This window comes from Serpula lacrymans (assembly GCF_000218685.1).
Source record: "Serpula lacrymans var. lacrymans S7.9 unplaced genomic scaffold SERLAscaffold_6, whole genome shotgun sequence".
NCBI classification, from domain to species: domain Eukaryota; kingdom Fungi; phylum Basidiomycota; class Agaricomycetes; order Boletales; family Serpulaceae; genus Serpula; species Serpula lacrymans.
The window spans coordinates 2,209,876-2,231,080 of record NW_006763295.1 but is presented as its reverse complement, the minus strand read 5'-3'; the positions used below and the strand labels follow the sequence as shown (position 1 = coordinate 2,231,080).

The following is a 21,205-nucleotide window of genomic DNA, read 5'->3' as shown; positions in this document are numbered from 1 at the left end:
AAAACAAAAGTGAGGACGCAATGTGTAGCCAGTGGTGATATGAAAAGTTGCTGAAATGCCAAAACATGGAAAGTACCAAATGAAAATCAAAGGTGGGTGCAACTTGATTGCCTAATAGAGGTGGGTGCTGATCAGCCACAATTTTGAAAAAAGCAATATTAATTACTATTCCATATCACGTGGCACTGTGCCTAAGTGGTGCAAAGGTGAGCCTTTTAAATAGTTGCTTTGTTATTAACACCTGTCCATACTACCAATCAACTTTGGTGCATAACACCATATGCTTGAGGAGTTTGGGACCACATTTAATGTGAAATTCTGGACAGCAAATACACAGCCATGAATTATGCAGGGAGGTTCAATTCACATTCAATCTCACAGATGAAACAGACCTCTCTTATAGCTAAACATTAGTTTACAGCAATGTTAGAGATAAAAATGAAAGTGGCTTGCCACTGCCGATGATGAAAATTGCCTGTTAAAAAACCACACACAAGAACAAACCAACAAAAAATCCTCCCAGATTCCATAGAACTTGTTTGTGGGCTAGGCCTCCTAGAATGGTGGGTGCTCTGGTTGTTTGTGGAGTGGTAAGTTTTATGATCCTTCAAAACAAGACCCAAGAGGTGTGGGTTTGAGAAGAAGGGGTAGTTGAAAGATAGGAGCTTTGTACTGGACTGGATTGGGATTGAGAAGAGTATAGACATGTTGTAGAGTTGCAGTACACAAGCCTACATTATTGAGCCACACGCACAGTGTCTTGCACATGAATTACTTACCATATTTAGCTTCGGACTTTTCCGATACATTCTTATTTTTCGAGACACATTTTACTTACACCTCAGTCTGTTATTGCAAAAACTGAGGTAAGAACATTTTACATTATGATTTTTACTCATAGCTAAAATACTACCTTAGAACATTGTGTCTATTTCTACAGGTAGTTAATATATCACAGTCTGTTATTGCAAAGACTGAGAACATTGTGTTTATTTCTACAGACATAAATCTCATTAAGACAAGCACTACCTTACTAATTGTAGCACAAGGCAGGTTTGAGAATAATCAGGATGTTGAGATTCCCAGTGATAGCAGGCTTCTGATACACAAACTGTAGTTCCCAGAAGAACTTTAATGGAAAGCGATAACTGTTACAATAACACATTTTTGGACCTTTAAATTTCATTCTCCTCTTTAACCTTTTACTGTAGTTTTCTCACATTGTGCCATGCAGCACTTTCCCTTTTGTTCAAACTCCTCCTTCTCGCACTGCGCTGCCCTTCTTCTTATTTTAGATACAAGTCTCTCACGCAGTGGAGCTGGTCACATGGGCTAGGCCCCATGACATCATCAGCCACTGCCTCTATCAACTGTACAAACAAACCTGTAGTATTATATATAGACCAATAAACCAAGGAGACTCCTCAGCGAGTCCTTCTGTTGTATCCTCACAACTAACTTGTTGAAGTCTAAAGGGTAACCACTCCCTCATCATCCTCTCTATAGTTGGTTCTAGTTGTGCGCCAGAGTAACTAACTCTAGGTTGTTACAATAACAGTGACTTCAGCAGTGGAAAGTAAATTTGATGACACTAAACAGTAGTAGCAGCAAAAAGTATTGTGACCACTCTGAATCACAAACAGCAGTAGGACAGTGGGCTTGAGCATGAAATTCTGTGAGAGATCCTATATACTTGATAGGATGAGATGAGATTTGAAACAAGACTGGATTGCAATTATGATGATGTACAAGGTAAAGTACAGGGGTTGATGTAGTGAAATATAAGCACATATGTACACAGTATGCCTGTGCAAAAGAAGGAGAAAGAATGCAAAAGAAGCAGGATAGAAAAAATCCTTGGAGGATCACAAAACAAAGGGAGAGGAGAAGGAAAAAGGGGGAGAAAGCTGAAGAGATAGAAAGTCCTATTGTTTGCTTTCTATATGAGAACATTGACCTGGAGGATCTATAATGAAGGGGACAGTGGTCCCAAATGCCACATGCAAGCCACATTGTATTGGTTATTTTGCTTAGTTTCGGCAAAGCTGACAAAACCAGATAAACCTGGTCTCTGCAAAAGAAGCCATTTTTCTCCATGGAGCATAGCCACCACTCCATGGAGTCACCGTTGTTCTCCTAGGAGTCATTATACAGCGGCTGAGGTATATTACATTACACTTCATAGAGATTACCTTAAACTGACATCTATTGTAGTTTCACTTAGATTTGTTAGAAGATGCGACGACTCGGAGTGCAACTCGTATGCTTCTCTGCGAAGCTAGCGTGAGAAGTGTCGAGTTCCACGTGCAGCTTACAAAGCCTCCACTCATGGGTCGCGACGTTCGCAACTCACGAGCTTAGCTGAGTCGCCAACTTTCCAACGTCAGATATGGCCGATTCTCCAACATTGAGCGTTACTCTACTGGGCGCGGGCCAGGAGGTCGGAAGGTCGTGTTGTGTGTTGCAGTATAGAGGGAAAACAATTGTCTGTGATGCAGGCGTTCATCCAGCGTATAGTGGAATGGCGTCTTTGCCTTTTGTGGACGAGTTAGATTGGAGCACTGTCGACGCAATCTTGATCACTCAGTACGTATCATTATTTTAAGTTGAAAACTTATGGCTAAGAGAGACCGAATCATGATAGTTTTCATCTTGACCATGCTGCTGCATTGACATACATCATGGAAAAGGTAGTTTCTTACATGTTTACTACAAGTCTTCTACTGACTTTTCCTTGCAGACGAATTTTAGAGATGGGAAGGGAAAGGTCTACATGACCCATCCCACCAAAGCAGTTCATAAATTTATGATGCAGGATTATGTTCGTATGAGGTATTACTTCTTTTTGAACCTCCTTTTGCTGCAACTCATCCACAACTAGTACCTCTTCCACAGATGCTTTATTCTCGCCTCTCGAAATGACGATGTCTCTTTCGTCAATCATTCCTGTTTCTGCCCACCAGCTCATCTCCCCATGTCCAGGTGTTACTTTTACGCCTTACCATGCTGGACACGTTCTTGGCGCCTGCATGTTCCTCATCGATATCGCTGGTCTAAAAATACTATACACAGGTGACTACTCTCGTGAAGAAGATCGTCATCTTGTCAGCGCAGAAGTGCCACCTGTTCGTCCCGACGTATTAATCGTAGAAAGCACTTACGGCGTACAGAGCTTGGAAGCGAGGGACGAGAAGGAAGTACGATTCACAAGTTTAGTACATTCCATAATACGACGGGGGGGACATGTGCTATTGCCAACGTTCGCGCTGGGTCGAGCGCAAGAACTGTTGCTTATTCTGGACGAGTATTGGAAGAAGCATCCCGACCTTCACAATGTTACTATCTACTATGCGTCAAGTCTCGCACGCAAGTGCATGGCTGTCTATCAGACATATATACACACCATGAATGCGAACATCCGTTCAAGATTTGCAAAGCGTGACAATCCATTTGTCTTCAAGTATGTAATTTTTTCCCACTCATCGACATTTTCATTGAGAGTTTTAATTTACCTAAAAAGACATATTTCCAACCTTGCTCAGCCAAGGGGCTGGGAGCGCAAAATTGCAGATGGACCTCCTTGTGTTGTATTAGCTAGCCCAGGATTTCTGCAATCTGGTCCAAGTCGAGAGCTATTGGAGTTATGGGCACCTGATCCCCGCAATGGCCTTATTGTCACCGGTTATTCGGTTGAGGGTACACTGGCTAGGGTGAGTGACGGTGGCTTAGACTTGGTTGCGTTGGAGTCGGGTGTACTGCACTTCTCTCTGTCCCATATGTATCATACGAGAGCAATGGTCATATTGTTTGCATCCCCCCTTCACAACCCACTAAGTCATTCCTATATCCAACGTGAACTCATCATTCCCGTTTCTAGGACATCATGAACGAGCCTGATGAGATTATGTCGCTGAAGGGCAACCCCATACCGAGGAAGATCTCGGTTGACTATATCTCCTTCAGCGCACATGTGGATTACACGCAAAATTCCGATTTCATCGAACAAGTGAAGGCACAGCATGTCGTATGTTCTGTGTATCACCGTATGTATTTACCGTCATGTATGACCGTTTTGGCATTTAGGTCCTGGTTCACGGAGAACAAACAGCAATGGGTCGTCTTCGTGCGGCGATGACGTCTCGGTACAAGGACCGAGATGAAGATGTAAAAATTCACACACCTCGTAATCTAGAGACTCTGGAGCTTTCCTTCAGAGGTGAACGGGTAGCCAAAGTGAGAACTTTTCTTTCTTTCTTTTGTTCAACGTGGGCATGAAACCATTTTTTGTTAGGCTATTGGTACTTTAGCGAACAAGGTGCCTGAGCCGAACAGTATTCTATCGGGCCTACTAGTATCGAAAGATTACTCGTATACGCTCCTAGACCCGCGTGATCTCAAGGACTTCACAGGTCTATCTACGTGTACGGTGATGCAGCGACAGAAGATCGTCTTGGGAGTTGGTTGGGATCTCGTCCGATGGCATTTAGATGGAATGTTTGGTAGCGTCGAAGAGGGACTAGACAAGGATGGCGTGCCGACCATGCGGGTACGACTCGCCTTACGACTTTATTCAATGTTTTTAACGTTATTATGTCAGGTGATGGGTGCGGTCGATGTAAAACTAACACAGCAGCATGAGCTTACCCTGGAATGGGACTCGAGCGCGAGCAATGATATGATCGCTGATTCTACTCTAGCTCTTATCACCGGTATCGACAAGAGTCCAGCATCTGTCAAACGTAATTATAGTTTGGATCCAAGGCACTAAGGTCACGCGGCTCACTGTTCCTATTTATGCAGTAACATCACAACCCCATTCGCACTCGCACCCACACGCAGAATCGCACGGTGAGTCCTCCGTGACGCGAATACAGCGTCTTGCGTGGTTCCTCGAGGCCCATTTCGGAGAAGTAGAACTCCACATGCCTGACGAAGAAGACGAAGGGCACGAGCAAGGAGATGATAGCAACGAGCCGTCTCTCCTTGTGCGATTGGACGAAGCAGATGCGCAGATCAATCTACTTTCTTTGGTAGCTTCTCCGATCTGTATAGTCTATCTGATCTGATCGTGTCATTCTTAGGTTGTGACTAGTACGAACGATGCATTAAGAAAGCGGGTCGAGGCCGTGCTTGACATGGCGATCTCAACTGTCAGTTCTCTGACAGAGACCTTCGTTTCTGGAGTTCCTTTGTCAGGTGACGAGGCTGTTTTCAAGATGGCACAGAAAGACGTCACTACTCCTGTTGATGATGGTAACGCCCCGTCTGATGAAACGCCTGTCCCCGACGATATCATCTAATGGATTGCTTAGCAGGAAATCGCGAAGCTGAAGAGATCGAGGGATCTGAAGACAGTAATTTTGAAATATATAATTAAGAGTCTCGTCGTGTATGTCTTCAACATAAAAAACCTTGCGGGGCTTGACCCTAAATGTTCGCTATTTCTGTACATGTAATATAGAAACAGACCGAGAAATCGAGACTTCATTTAATTGAATGAAGTACGTACAATTCTTGAATGCCATAAGTAAGAGTAAACTTCATTTCTATGACTCTTTGAACACGCCATGTCCCTGAGTAACGCGTACACCTCAGCGAAAGCGACGACCGGAAAGTCTGTGCCGCGAACGACAAGGACTGCCATATATGGCAAATTAGATAATCAAATAAGTGGGTGTAAGTACGGTCACCAGGTCAGCCTCATTCCTTGAGGTTGGCGAGTACGGTAAAGATCAAGGTACTAAGGAACACTCACTTCTATGTTCAAGGTCACCGGAACATATGTCTATCAGAATACTGACTTGTAAGTCATATCGATTCTTCTTCTATCAGATCTTCGTATCAACTGATCACAAAACCCACTGGCACCTGATGTGTTTGTCATAGGGATTAAGCACGAATGTGTTGGATGGCACCGCCGACGTCATGCAGCAAACTCGTGGGCATAAGATCCTTGCTTAACCTAGCCTCTTTATGGCACGAGCTTTCGGAAATTACACCGGTATGTATCTGCCTTTCATATCGATGATACATCGTTTAATCAACTCTACACCGGGACTTTCAAGGATAAGTATCCTCTCAAATGCAGATGGCACTGTTAACACCATAGAGATGTGACTGTGTCATTCCCAGCCCAGTGCGGTAACGCTGTGAAGGGTGGCATCGGAAGCACAGTCGCTCTTGACCGTGCACTTTTCTATTTTTATACCACTTCTGCTCTCAGCCTTCCCTTCGCAAACCTTCGTTCCTGACGAGTCCGTCTTCTCGCACTATTGTATCTGGCCTGCTACCTTCTTGCCAGCCTTCACTCTACTCCTCAATGCTATGGTCCGTTTTATACCCGATTCCGGACTAGCGCTCGTGTTTCAGCCCGGTTGTCCGTGAATTGGGTCATACGCCTGCTATGCATCCGCTCATCCGATGATCTTGCTCTATTTCTCTTACTCTTACATCGGTCTCGACTTGCCGGCGAGGCTCCCTGGTGACCTTTCTCGTGGCTTTTGTTCGCCCCCTCTCCTTGTGGTCTTCAAGTACAGCAGCTGCCACATGATCGGACGGATATCTCGTCTGTCGCATTGAGAATCACTTTGCAGCATTTTAGTACTGGGAGTATGACGTGTATTTGCTCAATGCGGCGATATCTGTTCTACTGCCCACTAATGTCAGTCTCAGCCTGATCTGGGGCTGACATGAACCTGAATCTGCTCAGGCGATCCAACAGGGGTATGATGACATATGCGAACATACAATTATTTCGTACCGTCGTGGATCTGAAGACTTATCTATTACGATTCCCCTTACCTGCCACCCCACACCCTCTCAGACGTAGCCCCAGTCATGTGAGCTATTGCGGTATTTCCGGAGGCTCTCTCTTCTTCCCGTGTAAATCCAGTACAAAGCTACCCGGAGTCTTTCCCCTGTGCTTTACCCCACACCCGGTGCATCATGATGCCTGACGTCAGTCTCGTTCTTCCAAAAGAACTAAGGGGAGAGCGTGTTGGGATCATGTGCGGCTCGTGTGACACCAGCTTTTGGGAGTTGATGCGCAACTCGTGTCTACCTCGCTACAGATCAGCTTCAGTCTACTGTCAGCTGATGCCTCATTCCCGTAGTACGATGGGTATTCTGATATTCTGAGTACCCGTTGGTTTCTTGTGTATCGTGGTCGTGAGTCTTCTGTTACTGTTTGCGCATGGGGCTTTGATGAACGCAAAATGTTTCAGGTGCTACGGGGTACAGGTGATGGGTCACCAGGGTTTTATGGATATTGGATGGTAGATTCTCCATATGCTCCCTAGGCTGCTGAGCACACTGGTATCGCTTTTCGATCTTAGAATCATCAAGCATTCAAGGATTACGTTAATGACGATATCATACGGACTAGTAGTCCGTTTGCGGATATAACATATTCTGCTCCTATTTATACCTCCTCTGCTATTCGGTTTAAAACGCAACATTTCTCGACTTAAACCTTGACTTCGACATGTCGTGGATTTCACTCAAATCATTGGCTCTATTGGCCGTTATCTCCATATCCTCTTCGGTCATTGATCTAACGGGCGCCCTATCATTATCAAACCCATCATTGTCTCGCCGTAGTCAATGCCAGGCAACCTTAACAGAAGCAACAGTACGTTTTACTTATCTGTTTTCACTCATGCTATTCTTGTGGTATTAAATAACCCTTGTCACGCATAGACTGTTGCCAATGAGTTACAATCTCTCTACTATGACTCTTCCACCGGTCAATATAACAGTGGTGAACTATGGACGGACTCGGTTTGTCAAACTCTGTTGTAGTTCACAGTGCAATGAGCTGACTCTGATCTTGCTTCAGAATACCATCGAGGACTTACATAACCTCATGTTAGCTGCAGATTCAGATACCTGGGGAACAATCGCCGACACTTCCTACATCGGCCAGGCTGCTAACAATGCAAACACTGACTGGGTTAGCTTCTTGGGCGGAAGCTACGACGACTCACAGGTATGGAGAACGTCCTATTATTTATGAGCCTAACTGAACGCGACGATCACAGTGGGTGATATTGGCCTTCTGGAAGATTGCCGACTATAAGGCAGCCCGAGGCCAAGATAATAGTGCTTATCTCGTGAGTCTGGTCATTTTCTATAACATTCTGGCTCTGAAGCTTTTGAAATAGTCTAGCGCATCCAAGGTATACGATATCGTTGCTGCAGAGTGGGATACTACTTCGTGCGGAGGAGGAGGTAAGCTTCAGCTATCGTCTCGCAATACAAAACAAGTTGACGGATATTTCTTCCTTTTCCGTAGTATGGTGGTCCTCTGCGCAAAACTATAAGAATGCAATTACCAACCAACTTTTCCTGCTTACATCAGCAGAAGGATACAACAGAAACCAAAACCAGACTTATCTCGACAATGCCAACAAGGTAATAAATTTGATTTTCGGGATCAAATTCCTTGATCTGATCTACAATATTGCATCATTTTTAGGAGTGGGCTTGGTGTATGTGATTTATCGACACACAATCTTGTCCTAACAAGCTGATCGTGCCCTCTGCAGTGAGCGCATCTGGTATGCGTGGCTCAGATGGCCTTTTCAACGATGGCCTAGACCAAACTACTTGCCAGAACAACGGACAGGTTAGCCTAGCAGCTCTATCTACGCCTCGCTCGTCTCATTCTTGATATTCATACTTATAGACCGCCTGGACTTATAACCAAGTACGAATGTCCACGACTTTATTGCAGAGTTGCTAATTGAAAAAACCCCGCGTTCTCAGGCTGTCGTGGCTTCTGGTCTCGGTGCACTTTATACTGCCACTGGCAACTCGACTCTTCTTGATCAGGCAGAGATCAGCCTCGATGCTACTATCAGTCAACTGACAAGCAATAATATATTAAAAGAATCCTGTGATGACGCTGCATCCGGAGGTGCACAATGTGATCACGATCAGGTTCGTCGTTACCCTCTTATATTGACTGGTAACTTACCATTTCTTTGCAGCAAATATTCAAGGTTAGAAGCTCGTATGAGCTTGTTTTTCGTGCTTGAAATCTCATGTCACGTTTTCAAAACAGGGTTTATGGACGAAACATGTCCAATACTACCTTGATAGCGCAAACGACGCTACGCGCACCGCAAAATATAGCTCGTTCTTAGGATCTCAGTATTCAGCTGTGATTCACTACGGGATGAACGCGAACAATGACATCGGCTCCGTGTGGTACGCCCCTAATGCAGGTGGATCCGTCTTCCAGCCGGAGGCTTCGGCAGGTGGGCTGGAAGCTATTATATCTAATGCGAAGGTTTGTGCTTCCAATCTTCCATAACCCCATAACCACATTGACCCACCATCTTATCCCAAATTCAGTATGGCCCTTGTTGAGCTACTCGCAACTACAAATCATCTCCTTTATTCGTTCACTCTTGTAAATATCTCCTTGGAATTTCTTTCTATTTCTTGCACACAACAACAATGTATAAACGAGAAAAGGGCATTATAAATAACCCCGCCTTAGTACAAGCACATCATTAAAACAAAAAAGTTATACGAAGTACGGATTTAAAATCTTGCGTTATCCGCCCTCAGCTAGTTCTCTGCGGTGCGATCCAGACATTAAAGAAACGGACGGTTCATCAGCTTCGGGTATCGTGTCTTCGCCGGGGTAACCTTTCCATTTCCCCTTCGCAGCATTCGGGTGGTCATCATCAGGACTAACAATCACCAACGCGCGTTCAAGTGCCTTTTCTCCTCTTTTCTTTAGCCGCAGTGCCATGGCAGACTGCAAGGAATCAATATAGGAGTCATATTTCACTATCTCGGTTAGGAGATACTGTGATTTTTTCTCCCAGTTGGTCTGCGCTTTACTGGCATTAGCAGTCCGAGGAGCATACTATTTAAAAAAAATTAGTATAATTCAATATAGGGCACAGTTCGGCATTACCAAGGAAGCCATGGGTTCACGGAGTTCATTATGGCGTTTGAGGTCCTTCTTTAGGGAGATGACGTGTTTTTGTAGCGCTTCAAGTTGTGACTCCTCATCGTGGGTGCTCGCAACAGAAGGTGGCAAAGGTGGTTTCCAATCGTTGACGAAAGTTTTATCGGACCAAGGTGAGTGAGGTGCCCTTACGGTAGCAACGCCCTCTCTCCAGTTGAATTTGCTTCGACTACTTCGACCACTGCGCACACTCATAGTATCAGTGCGATCGTTATCCCGCGATTCGTTGTCCGAGACAGAACGACCGTGACTCGAAGGGTCTGCAACCCGATTCCAACCGTATTCCATGTTCGATACTCCGCCTGCGAGAGGCTCCCTGCTAGTTCGTGCTGCCCAGTAATTGCAAGTGGAGACCCATTCGTTCACGAGTTCTTCAGTACCGGCTTGGAAGAAATATACACCTCCATTGGCAAGAGTTAGCACCATACAATGAGGGCGCTGCCTGTTGTATCCGGGAGGGGGTAGGGCATGTGCAAGAGAGTGAGCCAGAAGCACGTTCCCCATTGACTGTGCACTTTCCTGAAACGAGAATGAGCGCAAAGTAAACGTATAAGACGCTATCACTTACTAGCCAGTTACCGCCACCAACTACACCTGAGGATCCCCCGCCATGCTCGCCAAAGGTGAACATGCTCAATTCGCCTTTTTGTATAACGACGAAGATATCCATCCATGCCTTTGTTTTGGCCCTTTTTCCTGTAGACTCCCAGTATTGCTTTCGGCACAGCATACCTTCCTTAGCCCAAGGAGCACCGAGTAAAGCCAGCTCTTCATCAGTTATACTGACAGTCGTTGAACTCGACTCGTGACTCTTGAGACTTCGATCATCATCCTCCTGAGCCTCTCGAATGATTGTGTGAGATAAGTTTGACGCAAATCCAAGAGTAGGGGTCAAGAAGGCGGCTGCAACCTGATTTCCAAGTTAGCTATGTGTGCCACTTGAAAATAATATCTTACCTCGTGTGTAGATGTAGCGAAACTCGGTGAAGGGCTCACTCGTCCATCTATACTACTGTTGCTACTATAGGGGCTATATGCCTGGTTGGTAAGAATAGATTGAAGACCTCGGATACTACCTCGCTTCAGAGTTGCCAAACGATCCGGCTGGCCACGGAAGCTTCTATGACGCGCCATGACGCCATGTGCCGCGGAAGGGCTCAATGAGGAGGTGGATGAACGAGCCATAAATGAGCTCCCCAAAGGTTGAAGGATTTGTTGGCTTTTAATGGCGTTATACATTTCCTGAGAAAGAAAGAAGAAATTTAAACACAAGTCATCTAGTTGTTATAATATCGAGTACCTTGAGCGTACTCTCCATATCAATTTCCCAGTTGCGATCATAAACCATTGATGGCTGGCTACTTTTAAACTCGGCGACAGTGGGAAACTGAACAGAGGTAGTACTGCTGTTCATGGAAGGTTGGGCGGTTGAAGAGGGAGTAGTACCAGAGGGAGTCGCCAATGACATGCCGGCGGAGGAAATGATGGTATCTTTTGATATACTATTCCAGCTAGTAATACTACCACTTCGCTTCGAACGAGTTATGGACATGGTCTCAGTTCCGTCGGAGCCGGTGCCACGACTGCTGCTGCTGTCGTCCCAAGTTAGGTCCGTACTAGAGGCAAATCGATTGGGCTGGAGTTGCATCTGGATGGCAGTCATCGTGTTACGAACGAACTGGGAGCGAGACATCCTCGTCACAAGGTCCGCAACGTGAAGATCAGTGTTTAGAAGTAATAAAGAATACGAGACCGCATGAACAACGCCTTCGGCCGTTTCAGCAATCTTATGGCCTGACAAAAGTAACACTTACTTGCACTACCGAACACACAGTTGGGGTTACAGTCGTAATAACGCCTACTAAACTCTTCGAGGATTCGGTCTACTTGCTGAGTCTCCGCCTTCAAGAAGAGTTTGGTACACAGGCGCCTATATGCTCTTTCTAAGAAAATAATATTTTCATAATTTCTCAAGAAACAAACCTGAATGCGTTGTCCAGCCTCAATTTAGTGAAGTCAAAGTAATCCATGTAATAGCGAAGGGCGACTTTGTTGACCTGCCCTCTACAAGATCCTGCCTCAGTAATAGCTTATACAAATGAGAAATAACACTTACTGTCCGCCGAGCCATTCAGCAATTTTTTCCTTTGCCAGAAACTCTTCGTCATCCGCATAACAGCGTGCTGCTCGTTCCTTGCCCATTTCCTCCAAGTCTGAAACATCGCCAGAACGTGAAAAGGATGGGTTGGAAGCATAACGATTTAATATCAAGTCATTAGTGGTCAAATCCTGTTGTGAAGTCACATTGAGAGCTACAAAAAAAAATACGTATCTTCAGTAGGGAGCATGGCAGAATCACAAATGCACTCACATGGACGACTTTCGTCATTGACAGGAATCAGTGAAGGCTCAGAACTTGAGGCAGTTGATCGATGATGAACACGCAGCCACGAGGAATCGCGATAGGATGTTTGCATTTGAGCACCATATCCTTTTAGCCTGAGAGGGCTTGAACCATGTCTTAGAGGCGTAATATGTAGTGGTGATCCTTGTGGGTTGGACCCAGAGCGCGACCTGATTGGACTTTGCAATGAGGAGCTGCGGGGAGGGACGATTGGTTCCGTGGAGGTACGTGAGGGCGGCACCTCCCTTTGATCTTGAGAAGCCTCCGTTCGTGGAGGACAAGCCGGTGTAGGTGTTGATCCAGAGGGTATAACGGGGGACCTGTAGTGAGAAACATCTTGGGATAGGTTGGGAGAGGAAATCATAGTGTCAGTCTTGGTATGTCCAAACGCAAGCCGCCGCGAAGGGGTTGATGGATCTCGTAAATCCAAGGAATTGGTAGATATTGGGTCTAGTTGAGAAAGTTCACCTTTAAAATCACTGAGTATGCCATGCAGTGTTGAATCCCAGCCCTGCGACTCCGTATTCGGATTCAACGCAGGTTCATTAGAGGGGCGCGAAGCCCCTCCTGAAGATGACATTGGTACCATCTTCTTTATGTCTATTTCGCCGGCACTCATGCTTCTCTTCTTTGCGTGACTGATAAATTTGTTAGCAACGTTCGTCGGCCTAGCTTCGACTTTCTTCTGGGGAGAAGGGGGTCTACAAGGCCAATTCGGAGCATGATTGACCATAACGATGGATCTGTCGTCAATTGAATCTTCACTTTTGCGGTCCACATCCGCAACATGAATGGGTGGAAGCGGTTTCAGATCATGAGTATTCGAGCGAGGGCTCGTGAAGACATCAGTTATAGGAGGTGCCACAGGCGTGCGCTGAATATCGTCTGGTAAGGGGGGAACCGGAGGGGAAAATGCACCCATAAAGGCTGGTACACCATAAGAAGGCGATGTCGGTTCATCCGGCCGCTTGTTATCATCATTAACATCAGACGATAAGAAACGCCTAACACAAGATGCGAACGTACCTGTCGATCCCGAGTAGACCCTTGGCCCAACATTTTCCCCAAGAAAGCACTCGTCTTCGCCCTTACCGAAGTCTTGGGGAGCTGCGCGCGAGCAAACACAAACTTTTTAACTACCGGCCTCTTCGGTATGAAAGAAAAGGAGAGACACACACACCTTGTTTACGCCACTGTCTTTTGAAATCTGATGAGCTTGTAAGCTTGAATTAGCCATCACCCAATCCGAGTTCCCCGGACTGTTAGCACGCATGGGCCTACTCCCGCCCGGGGTTCTGGCCGATTTTTGAAGTGTCCTAGGCATATGTGAGATATTTGGACTGAGGGGGGCAGGTGAAGTGCCCGCAGAGGATGTGGATGAGCGCGGGCGTGTCGCTGAAGGGCGAAGGCCTGAGCTGGACACGGGGAGGGGAGGGGGGTTTTGTCGTTTGTCCTTCCTGAGTTGGTGCGCTTGGTGCGCATTGACCACCCCTCCCTTCTCCTTTGCTTTTCGTACGAGCGTGGCCAAATCGGGACTGCTCGACGTGCCCGAAGATCGATACATGGAACGGCGTTTAGTCTGCATGTCAGGGTGCTCAGCGTCGTAGAAGATCTCATTAGAAGAGGAAGAGGAGGGAAGGGCTGGTGACGTTGCCCCTGCTGCCCCTGCCCCTGCTGTTGCTGAAGAAGAGGAGGAGGAGGAACATGCAGCTGGAGAGGGGGTTGGGGGGACGATGACGGGCGTTGAGGGCTGGTGAGCAAGGCGAGGCGTTCGCATTTCTTTTGTGGGAGGTGTAGGTGAGGCAAATTCATGCGACGACGGCGCTGGGCTGCCACCCACACCCAGCGTATTCACATCGACACCTTCCTTGAGCATGACAGTTCCCCCAGCACGCAGAGCCTGCTCAAAGTCCATTTCTAGGCGCGAATGTCGCCGATTGTCTTTGTTCCCATTGCTATCTTTCGATCCTACAGGCTGCAAACTAGACGGAAAAGCAGACGGCGGTACCGGTGTGCGCGGTGGGGGGTTAGCATGCTTAAAAAACGAGGCCAGATTGGATAAAGAGCGATGTTAAGAGATATAGCAGGTTAAAGGATATGGAGGATGCCCAGCGCAGTACCAGCCAGCTGTCCGTAATGGTAATGATACAAAAGTGCTCACGCGTAGAAAATGAGCGCATGCGCAAAAAGGGAATATCGGTGTGTGAGTACAATCAATATTAAGGCGCTCTTACAAAATAACGATATATCCTATGGTCAACATATTCGTTGCAATACAGAAAAGTATGGCATGTATCGGATAGATATAACAGGAAAGAAACAGAGAGAGAATAATCTATGTCAAATATCTACGGTACAACCTTCAACAATCATGCAATCCGACAACAACAAAATAGATATCACGGTCTACAATACCGAAAAAAGGATTGCCCGGTAACACTTGTGTTACTACTACGGACCCCCGTCGTTTACAGCATATACACAAGGCCTCGCGTAAGATGACTTCCACTCTCATATACCTGTCTCGTTGGGTTTCCGGGTCGCGGAAGTGGGCGCGAGCCCGGTGGACGTCCGTCGTTGTCGCTTCATGGCTAACCCTGCATGTGGAGATCCCAATCCAAGTCGATTATTAGGAGGGGCCACACGAGATCCTGCAAAACCGGTTGGCATCGTGCTGGTCGTCGAAGCACGAGGCCGGGTCGAAGACGATGCAAGCTTGGGCAGCGTAGATGAACCCTTGCGAGCAGAGCCATTGGGTGCGCCCGATGCACGATTTCTGTCAAAAAGACATTCAACGACGATGACGACTTCCCATAACCATAAAACAAACCTCTTCTTGATCACATCTGTCTTTAGAGACAGTGGTCTTACTACACCATGCAATTTCTAAAACCTTCATTCAGCATCACAGCGCTAGAAGAGAGCTTGAATCATCACTCACATAGAATAGACCACACGCATTACCTGTTACAAACATGCATCAGATGGCGCCAATCAAAATGAATGCAATAACTCAAACTTACACAACGGCTGCCCTTCAGGGTCACGTCTCCACAAAGGCGTGTTCGTGGTCTGACAATTCGTGCAAGCAGTAGGAGTCTGATCTCCATCGTCCCCTTTACCCGTCTGCGTACCACTTCCATCCGTATTCAAAGGATCCGGAGTACTAGTAGCCGATCTCGAAATTCCATTGGAAACAGACGTGTTCGCACCAGGAAGCGATTTCTTTCTTCGGACATCTTGAGCGGCACGCTTCGACGAAGCAAATTTCCGTGGTGCAACTCGAGGTTGATGGCCGTTCAACGCACTCTCCCCAGAGGGAGGCGAAGAAGCATTTGATGTGTTATATGGCTCAGGAGAAGCAGTCGAACTCGAATTAACTCCATTGCCCCATCCGTCGCTCGAGGGACTCGCATGGAAACTCGGTAAACCATCTCCGTTGTGCTCCACAGGCAGAATGTGAGTGGGGTCGACTGTAAATGGATGTTGCGCGAGGCCGACGGTACTGTCGATACTGGAATATCCGATACCCATAAACTGATGATAGTCGAGCTGAGAATCGTCGGTGCCCCCAAAGTTGGTACTGCTAAGATGAGGATAGCCCTCTGCAAGAGCTGCCGTAGCTGCCGCCGCCGCCGCCGATAAGCCTTCACCGATACTAGAAGGCCCAACTGTAGATGAATAGGACACACCATTGACTGAAGAACGAGTAGAGTCGTGGTAATGCCCCCCTGACGACCGACTGCCGTCTGGACTGTGTAGTACAGCAGAATAATCGTGACCTAAATGAGCTCCAGAGCCAGAAAGATCAAACATCCCATCATATGGAGAGTAAGAGAAATTGAAGGCGGTAGACGGGAATGGGCTACTGCTCTCAAACTGCTCTGTTTCCTGAACATCGACTTGTCTTGGAGTCGTTTGACCCACATTTGAAGGATCAGCACGCAGCATACTCTCTGCATGAGGAGCATCTGCTCGTCGTTTCTGTCCCACAAGACTATCGGGTGAAAGAGGTTTCCCATTGACCTGATGTCTGCCACTTACTCCGGCAAAAATACCAGCTTTCTGAACCGTGTGATCGAAACTGGTTTTGCGAACATGTTTTGGGAACGAAGGTTCAGTGCTCGTCTGATTACGAGATGAAGAGGGAGCAGTGGTTGGGCCATGCAGGCCAAATGAAGGTAAAGAAGAGGGGTGGAATGATGGTGTGTTATATGCTGACAGCTCATGCTCATATGCATCATCATGTGTGTTGTGTGATAAATCATAAGGAGCAGGCGCATGGTCAACACGACCTTCATATACAGCAGAAAGCCCAGAGCGAAGGGGCACAGAGGAGGATGAAGGACTGTGACGAGCAATGGTAAGTGCAGATGTGGCACCAGGGATGGGTATACTTGGCGAAGTAGCGAGGCCCTTCAACACAGAATCGCCTGGAGGGAATCTGACAAGACCAGTTGGCGACCTTTGAGCGGTCATCGCTTGGCCGGCACCTATTGTGGGGAAATGATACCGCCCTTCATGCTGACCGGACATAGCCCCGTGTTGATCAAAAGTAGTTGTGGCCTGGGGTGGTCGTGAACGAGACCGGCTTTGGGGCCTCCAGTCCATTGATATACGAGACCTTGATCTACTCATGGCTCTCCAGTCCATAGGTACAACGCTTCGCAGATGGAGTCAAACACGCTGTAGATGACGCAATAAGAGAACACTCACTCGTCATCTTCTGTGCCGTCCTGATTCGTGCCATCAAAACCGACTACTTGAACCTTGGCTTTACCCTTGTCTATCCGCCTTCCTCTCTCTGCACCATCATCATCAGATCCGACACCTTCGCCCTGGGAGGTAGGTAGACCAGATGAAACTGCGGATTCTTCAGCCTTGACATCTGACCTTTTCTCAGCATATCTTTCTCTGGCCTCTTCGTCCTCCTTCTTTTTCTTGAGAGCCAACGCCATCATTCTCCACGTCAGGTTTTCCATCCTCTGTGCATGTGGTAACGTTGCCTTCGTCCGCGCATACATTCTCCATACCTGAGTTGCAAGAGGGTCTTCTCTAGCAAGTTGCTCTGGGTCAACCTCACCGGAAGACGCTACAGAATTCAGATCTGGTGAGCCAGATAGTCGAGGGGAAGTATAAGTACTAGGATTTGGATCCACACCGGGGACCCCGAACAAGTCTTCTGAGAAAAAATCGCTCATCAACGTAGATTTAGACTCTAAAGAAAGGGAGCCTGTCGTTGACGGCGAGGGGTCCTTGTATCCAGATAAAGGAGACACCTCTGGATGCAAGATGCTAGGGTGAGAAGGAATAGTTAATTGAGATAGGGGCGTATATGCGCCTGGAGTGGACGGGGCGGTGGATGCTGGGGACATCCAAAGTGAAGTAGGTAAGCCCATATTTGAATGCTCGCCAGGGAACCCGTAGGGAGTGTAGCTCGCAGTAGATTGAGGCAAAAAATTAGTATGGATAGGGGGACCAAACGAGTGATTTGCATTCAAAGTTCCGCCATCCGGATGAGGAACAGGATCCGCACAGGATAACGACAAATCGTTGTTGTTCTGGTACAGGGACGGAAAAGAGAATTAGCCTATAGGAAATGAGGACAATAGATGAAACACTGACTGGTCTTCGTCTCGCAGCAGGAACTTTTGTAGAGTGGTGGAGAGAAGCGTCAGAGACACGTGGATGTGCTTGCGCGTAATGAGATATGTCAGCCATGGACATTTTGTCCTTCTCGATGGATAAACCTGCTGCGAAAGAATGAGATCTGGGGAGAGATGGCTTCTGTTGAGAAGGACCATGAGGGTAGTGTGATGCGTCATGCGACCAGGAAAGTGGCTGATCGTGGTGGAAGCTGGATGATGGAGGCCTGTGTTGTTGAGGACGAGAATTATGGGGGTTATAACGGACGGACTGGGGTGGTGTGGTAGAGGGGACAGCTGTAGAGGAAGATGGGCCCAAGATACCGTTAGCGGCGAGGGCAGCGAATACTGTTGGATTAAGGGGCGCAGAGAAGAGGCTGTTCCACTCGCTGGTTGAGAAAGGCTGCATGGAGTTGTGATGTTCCGACATATCTGGGAGAAGAGTGTGAGGTGGGGTGTGGGGGAGGGAGAATGGGAGAGAATGGGGCTGGGGTGTGGAGGGGAGGGGAAGAGATTGAGACCAGGGGGAAGAGTGAGAAGAGGTGGAGATGGATGTGGGATGAGAAGGTGGTTCTGATGTGACGGATAGAGACAGATGAGGCTGGTAGGAGTTGGCGGGGGTGGTGCGGTCAGCGGGGGACCAGGGACGAGAGGTGGCACCGTCGAAGGAGGACTTTGCGGGGGACGAGGGGGGGCCCATAAAATGAGGAAGATGGGCTTGGGGTTGAGCTGGGAATCGCTGTGAGCGCGTTGGGGACGAGAACGAGGATGATGTGTACGCACGTAATAAGGACAGCCAGATCGTCTGATTGGCTTGTAAGAAAGGCGGTGGCGGGTAGGAGAAAAAGAGAAAATAAGGAGGACAAAAAGGGACGAGGAGGAGGGCTGGTTCGCAGAAACAGAGAAATGAAATGAGAGCAGAACACCTGAGCGAAAAGGAAGAACGAGTTGAGGGACATTTCCTACCTACGGTCCGTCGTGCCACGTCCCCAGACACCCCCATAACAGACCTGATTTATTACCCTCCCTCCACCATTTCTTTCACATGTCCCCATGCGGTATCCGAGGTCCCCTCCACCGTCATATTATTTGCCCTGAAAATGATCCAGCGTATATCGCCTTTCCCACGCCAGCGACGCCCCTATGCGCTCTCGCTGCCTCATGTCCCCCAAGGAAGGTGGTTAGTGCGTTCGCCAGGAGGAGAACACGGTATCAGATGGCGGCCTCTCAGTGCATATCCCAGACACGGTGGTTAGTGCGTTCGCCAGGAGGAGAACACGGTATCAGATGGCGGCCTCTCAGTGCATATCCCAGACACGATGGGAATTCTCGAAACACCTCTTCGCTTCGCCCAGATCCAGCCGCGGACCTGGAATCCCTGCCCCCTGCTCGCCGCCGCCTCCGAACCATCGACCCAAGATCCTCGCTCCAATCTGTCCCCCTCCACCCTCCTTGCCCTCCCTTTTCTCTCCAGAACCATTATCCAGACGGCCCCTCCATACCTTTCTTCCTCACCCCGTCCTCTTCGCACACTCGGCCCAGTTTGGTCCCCCACGTGCATAGCACTAGACAAGAACAGTAACAGCTCTTTGCGCTGCTCTACCTGACATCTCTCCATCAATTTACCCACCGACCCGACAGATCGGTTCAAACCTCAAGATGAGCCTTGTAAATCTTGATCGTTATTCCTACGGCAGCCCCAGCAATCATTGTCTTACCACTCCCTCACACTCACTACTCTCCCAATTGACCAGATCCTTCACTACTTTTATCTGCTTTCAGCCTCAAACGTGTCCATCACAACTGTTTCAACAAATGCTTCTAATCATGGTCTCCAGCAGGTCCTGGCTACAGCCACCAATCACAACTTGATGCAGGCTCAATCTCTCTTCAGAATTTCGAACTTGTGACGCCTTCTTCCTCCCTTGCTTCAGTTTTTCCGTCATCAGCTCACAGATCTGTCCTAGATCCATTTCTCTCTTTGTTGACCCTTCTGCACTAATTAGTTCGTTCATGTCCTCTTACGACCTCCTAACCCCCACGCTCTCTCACCACTGCTGCGCAAATGGGGTTACTGCTCGCGGCCGGAACTTACACATGTCGTAAATTGTTGCGGAAACTTGCCGTAAAGCGGTACAATAACGCTTCTCCAACTACATGACTGTCGCTCCATTTACTGCACTAATCACACGAGTAGCGCACACACGACTATACTCAAATCATAGACTCGGTGACACTCCTGTTCGTCCCTATCAAGCATGCCTCCTTCTAGATCCCCCAAGGTACGATTAACATTCCATCGTCTCTTGCTCACAGCCATCACTCGCCGATTTTATGGCAAATCGGGCTGACGGTTTAGTCACTCCCTCACACTATTACACATTTAGATTCAGACTTCGAAGGCAGCATGTTTGATTGTGATGTCCCAACTTCTCGGACAGCTTGCTGTGTATTTTCCACTCTTTAGACGCTCATCTTGCTCAGCGTAGTAACCCACGACGCCCTCCCCGAGGAAATAGCGATGCGGCTCTTGAAAACCCCCTCCACCAACCCTGCATCCACCACTCCAGCGGCATCAGCGCCACATTCCCGCCTTCTGCCTTCGCCGCGTTTCTCATTAAGATGACAGGAACAACGGATGCCCAACCAATAGCGACGGATACACTACTATTTGCCGGTATGACAACTTCCACGGTTTTTGACGCATAAAGTAACTCAATGATCTCGCTGCTCCTCTATAATTGCCAATGTTATCTCATCCTCCTTCCTTTTTGGACATGGGTACCATTCCTTCGTCAGTCAGCCCCATCAGAAGAACTCGTCAGGGCCCGAAAGGCGTTCGGTAGCTCGGCCCTGTGCGCTGTCTACACTGTACCGGCGTGAGTGATAGACGGGCCCGGCCTATGTATAACGAACAGTGTGTGAGTGTTTTCTCGTCCATTGTGTTCTCTCCGCATTCGCTATGCCGTGATGAATGCTCCCGTGATAGCCCCTCCCTCAACGGGATGTTCTCCGCGCCACCATCAGACGGACTATACTCGATCGACCGAGCTCTCTTTACAGCAGTTTCCCGGATGTTGAACATGAAATGTAACACGTAATGCCACTGTCCCTTCGCGCGCGCGCGAGCACTACTGTACTGTACTAGGGTGGGTCACTGTAGGGGCTAAC

The 21,205-nt window shown here is 47.8% G+C and overlaps 6 protein-coding genes across 6 annotated transcripts; 4 read left to right on the top strand and 2 right to left on the bottom strand.

Moving 5' to 3' along the window:
• Positions 1 to 2,389: 2,389 nt before the first annotated feature.
• Positions 2,390 to 5,300, top strand: SERLADRAFT_437559 (uncharacterized protein; the record flags this gene model as incomplete). Its single annotated transcript, XM_007317892.1, has 11 exons — positions 2,390 to 2,586; positions 2,645 to 2,690; positions 2,741 to 2,832; positions 2,882 to 3,460; positions 3,521 to 3,710; positions 3,878 to 4,024; positions 4,084 to 4,233; positions 4,292 to 4,546; positions 4,598 to 4,739; positions 4,801 to 5,030; positions 5,082 to 5,300. The coding sequence occupies 11 exons, from the start codon at positions 2,390 to 2,392 to the stop codon at positions 5,298 to 5,300; spliced, it is 2,247 nt and encodes a 748-aa protein (XP_007317954.1).
• A 409-nt stretch (positions 5,301 to 5,709) lies between these two features.
• On the bottom strand, positions 5,710 to 6,905 carry SERLADRAFT_388367 (uncharacterized protein; the record flags this gene model as incomplete). Its single annotated transcript, XM_007317891.1, has 3 exons — positions 5,710 to 5,803; positions 5,887 to 6,001; positions 6,066 to 6,905. One exon carries the CDS (start codon positions 6,574 to 6,576, stop codon positions 6,391 to 6,393), a length of 186 nt encoding a protein of 61 aa, XP_007317953.1.
• A 578-nt stretch (positions 6,906 to 7,483) lies between these two features.
• Positions 7,484 to 9,316, top strand: SERLADRAFT_437558 (glycoside hydrolase family 76 protein; the record flags this gene model as incomplete). The annotated part of the gene is made up of 12 exons (XM_007317890.1): positions 7,484 to 7,630; positions 7,699 to 7,779; positions 7,838 to 7,987; positions 8,040 to 8,111; positions 8,163 to 8,229; positions 8,294 to 8,412; positions 8,477 to 8,489; positions 8,547 to 8,626; positions 8,687 to 8,707; positions 8,767 to 8,940; positions 8,991 to 9,002; positions 9,065 to 9,316. 12 exons carry the CDS (start codon positions 7,484 to 7,486, stop codon positions 9,314 to 9,316), a joined length of 1,188 nt encoding a protein of 395 aa, XP_007317952.1.
• A 111-nt stretch (positions 9,317 to 9,427) lies between these two features.
• SERLADRAFT_448749 (uncharacterized protein) lies at positions 9,428 to 17,788 on the bottom strand (the record flags this gene model as incomplete). Its single annotated transcript, XM_007317889.1, has 18 exons — positions 9,428 to 9,584; positions 9,618 to 9,880; positions 9,932 to 10,504; positions 10,554 to 10,895; positions 11,286 to 11,752; positions 11,800 to 11,915; positions 11,969 to 12,049; positions 12,102 to 12,297; positions 12,858 to 13,356; positions 13,416 to 13,525; positions 13,671 to 14,424; positions 15,033 to 15,165; positions 15,220 to 15,275; positions 15,331 to 15,353; positions 15,413 to 16,138; positions 16,172 to 16,833; positions 16,924 to 17,052; positions 17,106 to 17,788. 18 exons carry the CDS (start codon positions 17,786 to 17,788, stop codon positions 9,563 to 9,565), a joined length of 5,835 nt encoding a protein of 1,944 aa, XP_007317951.1.
• A 1,291-nt stretch (positions 17,789 to 19,079) lies between these two features.
• On the top strand, positions 19,080 to 19,616 carry SERLADRAFT_437556 (uncharacterized protein; the record flags this gene model as incomplete). The annotated part of the gene is made up of 1 exon (XM_007317888.1): positions 19,080 to 19,616. The coding sequence occupies one exon, from the start codon at positions 19,080 to 19,082 to the stop codon at positions 19,614 to 19,616; it is 537 nt and encodes a 178-aa protein (XP_007317950.1).
• Positions 19,617 to 20,747: 1,131 nt separating this feature from the next.
• SERLADRAFT_388360 (uncharacterized protein) lies at positions 20,748 to 21,093 on the top strand (the record flags this gene model as incomplete). The annotated part of the gene is made up of 1 exon (XM_007317887.1): positions 20,748 to 21,093. One exon carries the CDS (start codon positions 20,753 to 20,755, stop codon positions 20,915 to 20,917), a length of 165 nt encoding a protein of 54 aa, XP_007317949.1.
• Positions 21,094 to 21,205: the final 112 nt, after the last annotated feature.